The sequence below is a fragment of the Gorilla gorilla genome, chromosome 4 (assembly GCF_029281585.2).
Source record: "Gorilla gorilla gorilla isolate KB3781 chromosome 4, NHGRI_mGorGor1-v2.1_pri, whole genome shotgun sequence".
NCBI lineage: Eukaryota > Metazoa > Chordata > Mammalia > Primates > Hominidae > Gorilla > Gorilla gorilla.
Genome location: NC_073228.2, coordinates 12,867,796 through 12,882,226, shown reverse-complemented (window position 1 = coordinate 12,882,226; position 14,431 = coordinate 12,867,796). Strand labels below are relative to the sequence as shown.

At 61.7% G+C, this 14,431-nt stretch overlaps 1 protein-coding gene across 6 annotated transcripts in view; it reads right to left on the bottom strand.

Annotated features, from left to right (window-relative positions):
• RBFOX3 (RNA binding fox-1 homolog 3) overlaps positions 1–14,431 on the bottom strand; it is a 96,122-nt gene that overhangs the window by 4,868 nt on the left and 76,823 nt on the right. For 2 of the 6 annotated variants that reach the window (XM_019027924.4, XM_019027922.4), the window contains exons 3-11: positions 12,383–12,520; positions 9,784–9,837; positions 8,875–8,967; positions 7,305–7,365; positions 3,471–3,524; positions 3,084–3,216; positions 2,449–2,629; positions 1,314–1,375; positions 249–327 (exon numbers count right to left, since the gene is read on the bottom strand). In XM_019027924.4, the coding sequence (XP_018883469.1) occupies positions 249–327; positions 1,314–1,375; positions 2,449–2,629; positions 3,084–3,216; positions 3,471–3,524; positions 7,305–7,365; positions 8,875–8,967; positions 9,784–9,837; positions 12,383–12,520 (855 nt within the window). The remainder of the gene's footprint in view (positions 1–248; positions 328–1,313; positions 1,376–2,448; positions 2,630–3,083; positions 3,217–3,470; positions 3,525–7,304; positions 7,366–8,874; positions 8,968–9,783; positions 9,838–12,382; positions 12,521–14,431) is intronic. The other 4 variants (XM_019027929.4, XM_019027927.4, XM_019027923.4 and 1 more) reach the window with 3 other exon arrangements.

Below are 14,431 nucleotides of genomic sequence, written 5' to 3'. Positions count from 1 at the left end.
TGGGGTGCTTTCCAGAGGACCAAATGGTATGGTGGGCTGACCAGCCATTCAACCTGCTTCCCCGCAACTGAGAGGGCGTGAGGGGCCAGCCCTCCCCTCATCCTAACTCACATCCAGGCCGTGGTCCTTCCAAAGTCTCCGGGACCAAGGCATTGGTCAGAGGGCTCGGCCTCTCCCCCAAGGGCCTCACCACCCATGCCCAGCTGTTAGGACTGGCACCCAGGGCTGGGCGGGCCTGGGCTCCTTACCATGGTTCCAATGCTGTAGGTCGCCGCGGGCCCGATGGTGTGATGGTACGGGTCGGCAGCTGCGTAGACTCTGCCGTAACTAGGGAACAGCGTAGGAGGGAGGGTGGGGGAGGGGGGCAGGTGAGAGGCAGCAACGGCCTCCCACCTCCTCCCAGACGCTACATGGGCACCCTCTACCGAGGTCCCATCTGCAAGGCACCCTCCCCTCCTGCAAGGCCTACCCCTCCTTCTTGTTAAGAAGGAAGCTTCTGCAACACAACAGGCAACCCCCTCAATATGCCCAGAGTGTGCTGACCCTGACGGGGGCGGGGGGAGGGTGGGGTGGGCGGGGGGGGGTGTGCTCCACTCAGTGCTACGTGGAGGGGGATGGTGTCCTCATGGAGCTCGTCTGCAGGGAAAACAAACTTCCACCCCAAAAAGAATGTGGTAAATACTGGGGAGGGTTTCAAGAGAAGAGCGAGGGTCAACGGGGAGGGACCAGGAACACTGCCCCCAAGAATGTGACACTGTGTCCCTCACGACTTTCCTTTCAGCTGTTTGTCTGTGCAGGGAACTCTCAGCTCCTTAGAGAGCAGAGCTGGGCCACGGCACCCTGTACACCACACTTCAGGGAGATGGAGCCGGGGCTGCCAGGAGCCTCCCCATGGGGGTACAAGCGGTCCCCACACCAGAGTGGTGGAGCTCAGCTACCAATAGGCCAGATGTCTGAGGGGAAAGGCACTAGGCTAGGTTGCTCCAGGAGGAAGCACTCAAGTGTCTGCCTCCAAGACAGACAGCCACTGTGGGCACGGGGCTTGCGGGGGGCGGTGGGGGGACTGGGAATCAGAGATGCGGTCTCCACCTGGGGTTTCCACAGCCTCCCCATGGGGTAAGCAGGAAGTGACTGAAGTCAGGGGCTCACTGGCTCAAGGGCCACACTCAGACCTGCTCCCCTGTCCTGACCCTGCTCCCGCCAGGCCTGGAAGAGTGGGTTACGCCTCCTGCCTGTCTGGGCCCAGCTCCCCAGGGATCCTTGTCCATCTTCTCCCCACCCTGCTCCAGAACAGTGCTGGCCCCTGGCCTCACCTGTCGCTGTAGGCTGCCGCCGCTGCAGCGGGCTGAGCGTATCTGTAGGCTGCGTAGCCTCCCTGCAGGGTAAGTGGGAGGAGAGACAACAGAGGGACTTAGTGGGGCTCCCCAGGGAAAGGCTGAGTGGGGAGAGGAGACAGACCCTGTGCGGGCGGGGCCCTGGGAGGGACTGCAGACCTTTCCAGCCTCCCAGCCTTGGCTGGGTAAGGATTAGGTGGTGCCTGGCCTGGGCACCTAGTTCTGGTCTAACACAGGACCGAGGACTGCAGATGGCTAGGTGGCACAGTTCAGGGTGAGGCAGGTCTGCCTGTCCACTCCATTCATTCACTCATTCACACACCCATCTGTGCACTCCACACACATTAGCGGGTACCCATGACTCATCTGGCTGGGTGCTAGGCCTTGGCAAAGAAGAGGTGCTCACAGACCTGCCACCAGGCCACTGAGGCCTGACTTGGATGCTGAGGGGCTGGGAGAACCCACAGTGACTCTGGATAGTGTCCTGGACACCAGGAAGGGTCAAGGGTAAAGGGCACAAGAGGACGTGAGCTCAGATGATGTCCTGGCCTCAGATGGGCAGGTAACTGAATTGTAGGCAGCTGCCCAGGACTGAAGGGTGGCTGGGTACATGGGGTGTGGCCGTCAGTGAGTCTGAAACAGAGGAAGCAGCACATGTGGCCCCATGAAGGGGGAGAAAGGCCACCGGACCTCATCAAGGGGGTAGGCCCCAGAGCACAGGCACTCAGGGGCCCTGCCTCCTGGCCCCTCTTGCAGCCCGTGCTGTGGGTGCCTTAGGGGCTCACTCACTGACCGCAGCGTGGTTAGGGACGTGGCAGAGTCCCACTGCCCCCATTATATGAGGCCTTGCCCACAGGAAGATGGTTTCAGCTCACAGGGCCGCTGGGCGGCCCATTAACTGCTCCCTTGATGGGTACCAACAACCAGACTGTGCCATGCTGGGATTCTCAGGGATGCTATACTCTGGGCAGACGTGGCACCCTCGCCCTCGTGGCTTCAAGGGTGGGATGGGATGGGATGGGAGGAGCGGGCAGTGAGAGAGGAGACGCCGACTTCTCATTGAGACCCACAGAACGCCTGATCCCACCCTCCCTCCCGGCGGGGCTACACTTACATAAATCTCAGCACCATAAAATCCATCCTGATACACGACCCTGGAAGCAAACGGACAAGAAAGTGGTGGGAACGCTGGAGAGGTGGGGTAGGCCGGCTCCGGTGTCTGCTGAGGAGGGAGGGGGCACGGTGCCAGCCCCGCCCATGGGACTGGCATTTTAACAAGCGTTTGCTCCAGTGCCCTGTTTTGGTATAACAATAGAGTAACACCCTTGCTGATCAGCTCCTTTCTCCCACAAACCCCGGGGCCCACAGCCCACCCGACCCCAGGCAGCTGTACCCCCCACCCCTTTAGTGATGGAGGGCACCAGACCCCAGGGAATGGGAGCAGAGAGGGCTCAGAGAAGCCCCTCGCTGACCTCAAGAGTGGACAACGGCCCCATTAAAGCATCCAGACAAGGTTCTGGGGCTCTGAATGTCCCCCTAAATCCCAGTGACCTCCGCGATGCCCGCCGTGGTGGGGATGGGGGTGAAGATAATGGAGGCAGCTGCAGGGCTGAGTTCTGGGGCTCCCACGATCCCCCACCCAGGTCTGGAAAGGCTGCCTAGCCCCTCGCACTGCGCAGGGCCTCCCCATTTCCCTCCTCCCCGCAGTCCCACCCCCTCCTCCACGCCTCCCCCGGCCCAGGTACTCACGCTCCGTAAGTCGGGATGGGGGGTGGGGGTGGCGCAGCCCGAAATGTATTATACACGGCCCGGCCCCGGCCCCGAAGATGTGCGCCCCGGTAGGCAACGGCTGTGCCGGTGGTGGGGTAGGGGAACCCCGTCACTGCAGGAAACGGGGCCCGAGACACGTGTGAGAGGCACAAGGGGACCCACCTGGCCGCCCCCCGTACACCTAGCCCCCCGCGCACCTAGCCCCCAACCCCTCCCCAAGCCCCGCCCCCGGAGCTCTACTCAGTCAACACAGCGGTGGGAGGGCTGGGACGGCCCACCTGGCCCCGCCCCTCATGCCCCGCCCCCAGAGCCCCACGGGGCCAAGTGGCTGGTCTCATCCCATCCCCGCCCCGCCCCAGTCTTTACCTGCATAGAATTCAGGCCCGTAGACTGCGCCGACCACTGGATTTAGCTTCCAGCCTAAAACAAAAGCACAGAGACCTAGTCACTGCCTTCCCCGACCCTTTTCCCACCAAAACCTATGCCTGGGAACCCCAGCGACACCGGTGGAGCCCTTGGGAACATTCCCAGGGCGCCTCCCCGCGCCGGGCCCCCCTTTCCCACACTGCCCGGACAAGTGCTGAGTTCAAAACACCAGGGTCTACTTCCTGACTCTTCTGCCTGGGGCTCTGCTAGGATTCTTTCCCAATTGTGATCCTCCTCAGTCTGCCCCTGAGAAACCCTCACCCCTGGGCGTCATCCCCCGAAGCCTGGGGTACCCACCTCCCAGAAGAGAACTGGAGAGGGAAAGTGGAACTTGTTATCTACCCCCCTGAGCACAGCTGGGATGAGGGTTTCTGGAGTCAGACTCAGCACAGCCCCACCATCCGAGCTCCACGTGGCCAGAGGCTGCAGGAAAGGCGCTTGGACTCTGCCCATAAGCTCTTCCCACTGCCTGCCAAAGTCCCCCTCCTGCTCCCTCTTCCCAGTGCTGAGTCCTGCTCTCACTTTCCTCCCGTCCTCATCTTCCCCCAGAGCGGCTGTCCGGGAGGGTGGCCTGGGAGCAGGTCGAGGAGGAAAGGGCATTTGGACTGGGGATGATAATAAGGATGGGCTGGTTTTCCTCAACACTGTGTGTGAGCCACACAGACTGTTCGACACTCACGGGGTCCTCACTGGCCAGTGAGCCACCACACCCTCCCCATTTTGCAGATAAAGAAACAGCCCTGGAGAGGCACAGCAACCTCCCGTCAGCAGCTGGGGAGTGGCAGAGCCAGGGATCCCAGCCTCTTCCTTCCTGCAGGTGGGCCAGTCTTCCTCTCCCCGGGGGAACCCAGGAGCAGAGCAAAGACCTGCTCCACCTGGAGGCCTCTGCGGGGGACACCAGCTGTCTTGCAGTGGGCTCCGGCTCCAGGCATTCCGACAGGTTGGGCAGGAGGGCTTCTTGACGAGGCCCAGCCCCTTACCCCTCCTCAGTGTACCCAGGTCTTATCTCTACAGCATGCCCCGTGGGCCCGGCTCCTTGTCCCTTTGCACTGGGTGGGGAGGAACAGCAGGGACGAGAGCCCACTGGCCAGCTGGGGAGATACATCTGGAGAGGGTGGCAGTGGGCCCAGGCCACGTGTGAGCCCCTGACCCAGATTCTAACAACCCCACTGCAGGGCAGGCAGACTGGAGGCAGTGAGGACGGAGGGTCGGGGTATGTTCCTCCCTCTGGCCAAGTCTTCACCCCACCCGCATCCCCGGCCCACCATCACACAACCTTGTGTCTGGACACCATCGCTGGGACTTTGGAATCTTCCAAAAAGATAAATCCCAGGTTAGGAAGGAAGAAACTTTTTTGGGGGGTAGGGGGGCACAGTTTCTTGCTCCGTTGCCCAGGCTGGAGTGCAGTGGACGATCACGGCTCACTGCAGCCTCGACCTCCTGGGCTCAAGCGATCCTCCTACTTCAGCCTCCCGAGTAGCTTGGGCCACAGGTGCCTGCCACTACACCCACAGCTAATTTTAAAAAGTAACTGTAGAGACAGGGTCTCCCTATGTTGCTCAGGCTGGTCTTGAAGTCCTGGGCTCAATGGATCCTGCCACCTTAACCTCCCAAAGTGCTGGGATTACAGGCGTGAGCCACTGCATCAGGCTGAAAGAAATGTTTTGTTTTCTGGGAAGACCTCCAGTCCGAAGAACTGACTCTTCTTACTAGAAGGCCCATGATGGAGCAGAGTCCTGGAGACCCTGACCCCAAGCCCAGACTCCCCCGGGCTCCATCCAGTGACTCTTCTGGGTCCACTCTGGGCGAGTGAGACTTGGAGGCTGCATGTGTGCTTCAGATGGCCCTGGGCACCTTCACCTGTCAATTCTGGCTTCCTGGGTGCCCTCCCCTGTCAATTCTGCCTCTCTGGGAGCCTCCACCTGTCTCTGCTGCCTCCATTTCACTGTCTGGAACCCCAGATGGCAGAGACAGCCTGAGACTGCCTGGCTGGCCTGTTTCTACTGTAAATAGTTAACACCTAGGCAAACCTGGTGGGTTTGTTTTCTACAATGGAAACCTCCACCCCCAACTGATGAATTCCAGAGTGTTGGGTAGTGTTGAAGCCAAGTCACGCGGCACTCGCCACCAGAGCCCATGGGTTGGCTTCGGTGCCAACCTGCAGAGAACCCAGGGCCGTCTCACTGCAGCCCTCTGTGCCCAGGCTGATGAAGAGATTGAGATGAAACGGCTCTTGCTGCAAAGGTGGGCAAAGGTTCCCACCTCCCTCCATTCCCTGATGTTTCACTGGCGTGGGTTCCGTGCCCCTCATGAGCTGCATAGCCCGAGGCCATTCAGAGATGGGTCTGTTCTGATTTCCATGCTCCCCTGAATTCTCACTTCTGCCCAGACAGCGGTGGGTGTGGCCCTTGGGTGCAGAGTGGGCAGCTGGTTCCAGAGATTTTGCAGCCCCGCTGGTTGATCACCTGTACCCTGTAAAAATGTCTACCGCTTTTACTTCCTGTGCCAAGTGCCAGATCACAGAAGAGTCACACCCAGGACGCACTCGGGATGCTTGCAAAGTGGGAACACTCCCAAATTTTTAAAAAGAATTTGAGATGTGTAAGTCCTCAGAAAAGCAGGGTATGAGGCCATGAGAATCAAGCCTAACTTGGGCCAGAGGCCCGGCCCCACCCCAGCATCGGACACCAGGAGAAAAGCTCGGGGGAGAGGTGGCGGATCGGGCGGTCCTGTCCAGGCTTTCATGCTGGTCGTCACCTGACTCCACGTATGGCCGATCACATGGGGGGCCATGAGAGGCTGGGGGTGACACCGTCTGAGAGTCCACGGCAACAGGGAGATCCATCCTGTCTAGGGGCAGCGCTGAGGCTTCTAAGGGGTCCAAGTGGGAAGCTGCTCCCTGGCAGGAATGAGCGGAGGCCCCCAACGAACGCCTGCTCTGCTCAAAGCAGGCCCCTTGCCGGATGGAGTTAAGACTCGCAGTGGCCACCAGTGGTCCCTCTGCTTCTCCAGAGCCAGCACCTAGCGTCGGCAGATCCATCTCCAAGGAAGACCGGCCACCTCCGTTTGCAGTGTGGTGCACACACACAAGATTCCTCAGTCTCCCCTTGCTGTGGACAGCAGGGCTCAGCCTGGGGCCTCAGGGCCACCCATGTCGAAAAGCCCCAGGAAGGCAGTTCCTGTAATCACGTCCTACGAAATCTGAGCACCTCCCCCTGCGCCCTTCCTCATGGTGCTTAAAGGTGTCACTTGTCATCGAACAGCTCTGGGGGATGGTGTCACTATTCCCGTTTTGCAGATGAAGAGACTGGAACTCAGAGAGGTCTAGAAGCTCATCCAAGGCCCCCCGTGCCCCCACTGCCCTCCCTGAGCCTGCTTACACTGGGAATTGGTGCAGCAGGTCTCAGCACAGAAGCCTTCAAACTCTGGCCCTGGGGGAAAGTCAGTCCTAATCCAGGAAGGCACAGCTGTCCCCCTGGATCAGAAGCCTGCACATGTGGCCTCTGGGGGCCAGGCACGCTTGGGAAAGTGAGACTCCAGCTATGGCTGATTATATGGGGCCATGAGAGGGGTGAGTGGCCCCCAGCTCTCCTCCTGCCTCTTCTGCCCCACCCGCTTCTGACCGGGAGCAGAGCAGCAGCCCCAGGGCTGAGACACTGGGGACGGAGGCTGCCTAGGATCCAGGAAGGACAGCCTGCAGCAGCCTCAGCTCCCCCAGGGCCTCTGTCCCAACCAGTGACCCCAGCAGCCTTGTGGGGGGACCCAGCCCCTTACCGTTGGTGTAGGGGTTCCCCGTCTTCTTGTTGGTCATCACTCGGGCCGTGGCATTATTGACCTGTCCAAAGAGGGAAGGAGAGAGAGGAAGAGGGAGGATTAGCCTCCTGGAAGACCCACCGGCCACTCCTCCCCGCCCTGCTCCCTTACCCCCCGGCACCCCCCGCCCCAGCCTCCTCTCTCCACCATGCTGCCTACCCTCCGGGAGCCTTGGCCCCCACTGCTCCCAGCACGGGCTAAAGCCCCGCCTGGCCCAGGACCCCAGACCCAGGCCTGCTCGCCTGTATTCTTCATGTGGCTGTTCCCATAAACCCAGCCCCAGGCTCCCAGGCACCCCAGGACAGCTGGAGCAGCTCCCTGGTGGACTCTCCACAAAGTGCTCTCTGACCAGAACCAGCTAAGAGGCTGGACTCCAGGATGCCCCCTCCTCCCTGAGGCTGCCAGGGCCCACCTAGGCATGGGTACCAAGATGGCCACATACCCCTCCTGGATGATGCCCCCCTCCCCCAAGGCCAGAGTCCTCAATGCTGCAGAGTACAGAGGTCTCTGATGGGGCCCGTGTGCCCCTGGAGGACGAGGCCGACAGGGAGGGGGGCTCTGGGCACGAAGTCACCTATTTTCCACACATATGCCTGGGTGAGGCTGTCCAGGGGCAGCCTGGGATGGAGAATACGAGGCATGTGTGGGAGGGAGTCGAGAATAGCAGGGGTGATGGGTCCCAGGAAGGGGTCTGGGCTGTTCTGCCTCCCCTGCGTCCTCCGTTGAGCCCCGAGGGCGTGGGGCTGCAGCCTGGCCAAGCCAGTGCCTTCAGAAGTCTGGAAACCTCCTCTCAGGCCCTTCACTGCCTGCCTGAGGGCTCTGTCATGGTGGCTGGCCCCAGCCTTCCTCCAGCCACCCTTTGGCTGCCCTGCCTGTTGGGGGACCCAGCTCCAGACACCCAGGCCGCAGCAAGGGAACACAGCCCACTGGCACTCTGGACCCCTGGGGAGCAGGGGACAGAGTGGGGTGGGTGTCAGGGAGGGACCCAGGGCCCCTCTCCCTGCTCCTCCTTGGGGCCTGGTCTCTTCCTCTGCCCTGGCCATTGCCACTGCTGCCTCTGCTTCTACCCAAACAAGGGGTGGAGTGGGGCCAAGGTGGGGGCAAACTGCAGGGCCCAGACTGGGCCATGTGGGGACAGGTTGGGGACAGCTGCTGCTCCATGGTGAGCAGGGTCTGGGGATTAATGGCTCCTTGGCCGAGTGGGCTGGCCATGGTCCTTGAAGCTGCCAAGCCCCAAATACAGGATTTCTGGGGCTCCTCCAGTGTCTGGTTGGGGACAGCGCCTCTCCTAGGAAAAGGAGGGAAGAGGCAGGGGAGAGGGGACCTCGGGTGAGCCTGAAGGGGTGACAGGTGATAGGGCTCAGCCGGCAGCCAGTGACCCTGGCCTTAGTGCGACCCTTCCTCCCACCCCAGGGAACCCTGGCCAGGCTCTCTGAAGGGTGCGGCAGTGGCAGGGCTGGTTGGCTGGGGGAGCTGGGGGGCAGGTGGGCGATCTTGGGGCATCCCTGCCGCAGCACACTTATCTGAGCACCTCAATTTTCCGTCCCTCTACGATCGTCCCATTCAGCTTCTCCCGGGCTCGGTCAGCATCTGAGCTAGTTTCAAAAGTTACAAACCCAAAACCCTGTGAGCAGAGGAGAGGGAAGGACAGGCACGGAGAGGAGGACACAGGGCGAGAAAGAGGAGAAAGATGAGGAAGAAGAGGAGTGGGAGGGGGCAGGGGAGGGGGGAGAGAGAGAGAAGGGGTTGAGTCAGGTGAGTTGAGGCAGAGATGCAGGCAGCCCAGAGGTCTGTCCTAGGGCCACCGGCAGGATGCCGGGAGGGGTATGGGCCCCAGGGGGGCAGCTGCTGACCCAGCCTGAGCCCAGCCTGAGCTGATCACCCGGCATCTCCAAAGGGACAGGCCAAAGCCACATAAGAGACGCTATACCTGACCACAGGCCAGGCCTGCCCCCTGAACCCCACCTTGGGGTAGGGGGCCCAGGCTGGGCTTCAGGACCTGCAGGGGCAGCCCACCCATCTCCACCCTCGGAGCCCAGGGTAGAGGGTCGTGCCTTCCTGGAAGGGGAGTAGGGCTTGTCTCCGCCGGACACCCTCCCCAGCCTGCCCTCTCTGTAGCCCCTCCCTCAAGCTTCAAGGCCAGTGGTCCCCTGGGGTGAGTGTTCAGTGGGGTGGGGCCCGGACCTGGGGCCCAGGGCTCTGGGGTGCAGGCAAGAGGTCCTGGTGGCTCAGAAAGAAAAAGCGGCAGCGGCAGCAACAACACAGACAGCTGGGGTGGGGGCGGGGCGGGTGGGGGTGGAAGAGCGGGGAATACAAGCACCCGTGTCGCTCAGGGGTCCTCGGGCGCGAAGCTCTCCAGGAAGGAAACGCACATTTCACACGTTAGCCTGGCGGGACCTACAGCCGGCGCTGTAAGGCGGCAGCTCCGTGCGGCACCCACCTTGGAGCCCCGCTCGTTAAAAATGATCTCCACGTCTAAAATTTTTCCGAATTGCTGCAGAGAGAGACAGAGAGGGAGCGGGGCAGACAGGAAAGTGCGGGTTAAGACTGCTGGCCCAGCTGCCCGCTCCACTCCTGAGACGCTCATGCCTGTGCTCTGCCCTGGGCCCCCAGCTTGGGAAAGGAGACCTGGGACCCCCTCCCACCCCTGCCCATGGAGCAGCTGGGACTTGGCCACTTGGAGAAGGCGATGGTGGGGATAGGGTGCCCAAGGCATCACCAAGAGGGTCCTTGGTGTGGTGTGGGGGCAGGGACAGCTCTCCCAGACTCTCCTGGAGGCCCGTGTCTCCCTTCTGCCTTGGGGAGCTTTTACTGCCAGGACACTAACTCCAGCTGCCAGCTGGGCATGGGGGTAGGCACATCACCAGTGTCCCCTCCTCACCCTGCTAGGACTTGGCCACTTGGAAAGGGTTACAGTGGGGATAGGGTACCCAAGGCATGACTGCCACCCCTAATTCACACTAAAGGGTAAAGGTCTGCTTTGAGACCCTTCTCTAAAGGATGGGGGAGAGGGAGACAGAGGGACATGAGTGTCCATTAGGGACAAAGTGCCACAGAGAAGAGAAAGTGCTGGGGTCAGGAAATGGAGATTGAGGCCACTGGAGATCAGGACCCCTGGTTAGGAAATGGGACCCTCAGGCCTCCCTGAGATGGGGAGGAGGTTGGGCAGGGGGAAAATGGGGTTGAGGGCGTGAGGGGATGAGAGAAGCATAGGGAGGGTCTTCCGCCCAGGCCCCTGGGACCCTGCACCGCCTGTCATGGGGCTGTGCTGCCGTGCGGTGCTGAGCAACGGTGACCTGAACCCAGGCCCTGCCTGTGCAGGACATTTGGGCCAGCTGGGCCATGACACTCTAGCTGCCTTCTTCCCTCCCATTGTTGGCCATAGTCCCCATGGGGCAGCCCTGTCTCTCTCACTGGTACTGAGACCATGAGCCTGTGAACGGCCCCGAACAACAGTTCTGAGGTCCCCAGGGCCTGTCCTGAAGCCTGCAGTGCAGGCAACTGATGGGGGTTTCCCAGTCACCTCCACACAGTCCTGGAGGCGGGGGGTGCAGCAAGCCCCAGTGGAGCCAGACAGCAATGAAATCCCAACTCTGCCAGGTGCTGAAAAGAGGGGGACAGTAACCTCCGTTCTGCAGGGACCCAGGGAGCTGATGGGGGACAGTGTCCCCATCCTGCAGGGACCCAGGGAGTTGATGGCAGATGGTGCCCCTGTCCTGTAGGGACCCAGGGAGCTGACAGGGGGTGGTGTCCCCGTCCTGCAGGGACCGAGTGTATGTAAACAGGTTCCCTGCAGGGGGCATCCAGCCAGAGCTCCAAAACGTCAGCTGCTATTAACGGGCAGCCCCAGGCCCAGAGAAATCTGGCAGCTTGCTCAGGACCCAGAGTCGAGAAGGGACAGAGTCCTTGCCATCTGATGATTCTAAGTCATGCCAGCCCTCCAATGAGTCTAGACTCCAAATCCAACCAGGCCGGGCTCCTGAGACGGGGAGTGGACTTCTAGGGATCACGTCAGGGGGTAGGTGGAGGGGGACCTCTCCACCCTGGGGCTGCCAGAGGTGCTTCCAGTCTGCCTGACAAATCCCAGCTGGGTCAGGGTGGCATGAGGAGAGAGGCTGGGATTCAGGAGCCAGAGGCTGTCTACCTGCGCAGCAGAGGTGGGGTGGGCACCGTGGCAAGCAGGCGGAAGAGAAGTTTGGAGGGAGGAAAGAAACACGGCCGGGCTGCGTGGTCCTCTGTGGCCAGGGCAGGCCTGGGAGCCCGGGCTGAGCCACCCAGCTGCTGCCGCTCACCCACCACTCGGCAGCCCCAGCCCCCCGCAGGCATCAACACCTGCCTGGTGCATTCAAGTCCGATAACAACAAAGTGACCCAGGACCCAGGGGCAGCCCTGCACGTTCTCACAGTGACCCCACCACGGGGCTGAAGCCTACAGTGCAAAACCCGGAACAGGCCCTCGGAGTCCAGCACGGGCTTCACTTCCCATCGACTGTGCATCCGGTTCCAAGTTCCCCACCTGGGGGCCCGGGGGACACAGGCCCGGAGAGGTTGACTGCCCGGCCCCCGGGCACACAAGAGAGGCCAGGGCTGGGGCTGCTGCTCTATGGGAGGTTGAGCTGCCCCTCCAGGTACCCTCTTGCGAGGAGACAGGAGCCAGAATGTGGGAACAGGGCGGTCATAACCAAACTGGCTGCGACGTCCCAAGGTACTCTAGGAAACCCCTGAGCTCAGGTGGTCTGGGGGGCATGGGTGGGTTTCTGGCTGGGAGCAGGAGGGGTGGGGTTTGAGGCGCAGCCACAACAGACCCCCCTACTCCTCAGCTTGAGGCTTTCCTCTTCCCCGCCACCGTCCCAGCAGGTTCAGGTCAGGGCAGGGCTGGGCCAAGGAGGGAAGGAATCCTGGGGCCCCGGAGGCTCCCTGTGCAGTGGGAGGCAGGAAACCCGGGGGAACAGGTATCGGCAGGAAGGCAGGGCCTGTGGGCGCCACCCTGGAGCTGGGGCAGGTGTGGAGGGCAGGATGGGTGGGGCCGCGCACACTCACCCCGAACATTTGCCGCAAGTCGGGGTCCCTGAACCGGAAGGGGATGTTGGAGACGTGTAGCCGCTTGGGCTGCTGCTTCTCTGTAGGGTCGGAGGGGTGGAGCGGCTGGCTGTCCGTCTGTGCCGCCTCATCTGTCTGCTGCAGGGAGAGGACTGGGCTGTGGAGGCTGCCTCTGTGTGCCGGGTTGCCCATCCCCTCTGCTAAAGGGACGGCAGAGTCTAAAGGCCAGATTCTCCCCCACCCTTCTGGGCCTCTCCCCCATCCCTGGGCTGGGATCCTTGGCAGAATCTGGGCAGACGGTTCCCATGAGACACAGCACAGGGGCACCTCACACAGAGATGCCCCACCTCTAGGCCTTTGCCCAAACTGTGCAGGTGAGGCCGCCTCCCTCCCGCCATCCCAGTGCAAGGCCTCCTGGCCTGCTCTGTTCCCCGCTCCCGCAGCCCAGGCCTGTCCACAGAGGCTGAACCTCCACGGTCTCTTAGCCCCACTGACATCTCAAGGCAGTTCTGGGAGCCTGAGGACCCCACTGTCTTTCAAGTCCTGATGATGAAGTGGTGAACTGCAGACAGATGTCAGCCTGGCCTGAGGGTCCGCCTGTCCGAAGGTGCTGCCCTTCGTGTCCCCCATCCCTGCCATGCTCCTGCTTATTCCAGCCTGCTGCTGCCACTCAGAACCTTTGGGGTTCACCTCCAGAAGCCTCTCCCAAGGCAGGGCGTGGCCAAATCCAGTCCTCTATAGCCCCCATTTGGACCCAAATACTGGTGGGCAGATGGGCTCCCAAAGACTCGGGTCTCAGGAAACAAAAGCCACCTGGCCCCCAGCTCCCTGTGAGAAGGCAGGGGTGCCGCCCGAGGCAGCGCAGTGTGGCCTGTGTGAGGCTTTTCCTGCGTGGTCTTCTCCAGTGGACTGGCCGTGAGCTCACGGCAAGGCTGGCCTTCAGTCTGGCTCGGTCCTGGCTGTATCCACAGAGCAGGAACTCCAGGCATGTGGCAGGTGCTTCATCAGCATCGGCCGGGTGGATGCACGGGTGACTGTCCGAGGTGGCCATTAGCTCATCACGACCTAGGCCCAGGCCCAAGGGCCTCTACAGGCCAGTTCCATGGATGCAGCCAAACCGCAGGTGCCAGCCTCGCAGGCTGTTTGTTTTCCCGCTCAGCCCACTGGCAAGGCGGGTGGGTGGCACAGGAGCACCAGGGTGCAGGAGAGTCCCTCGGTGGCGACAGGCACAGGTGGTGGGTGCACGCTCCAGCTCCCGCGGGGTGCCCTGGAAGGGTTCTCACTGTCCACACTTCCTCCAGCAATTTAAGCTCAGCTGCCCATGGGAACAGCAGGCTGACAATGTACCTTTTATTGGCTTCCTTCGCCTTCCCGCCTCAATTCCATGCTGCCCCTTAGGGGTTTTGGGAGATCATCTCCCAAATACACCCTGTGCATTTGAATCTTTGGCTCTGGGCCTCCTGACACTCCCAGTGGACAGCTGGAGACCACACACGGAGAACCCCTCCTCAGAGGCCAGCTGGCTTCTGGGACAGGACGCCAGCCGAAGGTAGGAGGGTCTTGGCTCCAGCCGTCTGGATCCTTTCTGGAGTGGCCGTAGAGGAGACTGGGGTCCCTTAGAGGCCTACACGGCAGTCGGTACAAATGGAAGGCTGGTAGCATGGTCTCCCGTGTGGCCTGCGGAGCAGAGGCAGCCAGCCTGCGAGCAAGAGGAGAAAAGCCAAGAAGAGAGGCTCCAGAGAGGCATTCCCACGCATCTCCAGCTAGGCGAAGCACCTGGCTGCTGAAGCCACTTTCCGGAGGGCATCTGTCGCGGGCAACCAAAGGAGTGCTGAGTTAGGACGGTGAGTGGGGAGCCTGGGGTCACAGGGCTGGAGGCCTCGGCCCACGGCAAAGGAAATGGAGCCAGGGAGGCAGAGCCGTGCCAAGGTCACACTACAGCTAAGTGGCCACAGCTTGGTCCCTCGACTCCTGTCTGAGTGGCTGTCCCGCTGTCGCCGCCCCCTGCACGGCCACCCTGGTTGTCCTTTCTGGAAGGACAGGCTGCTC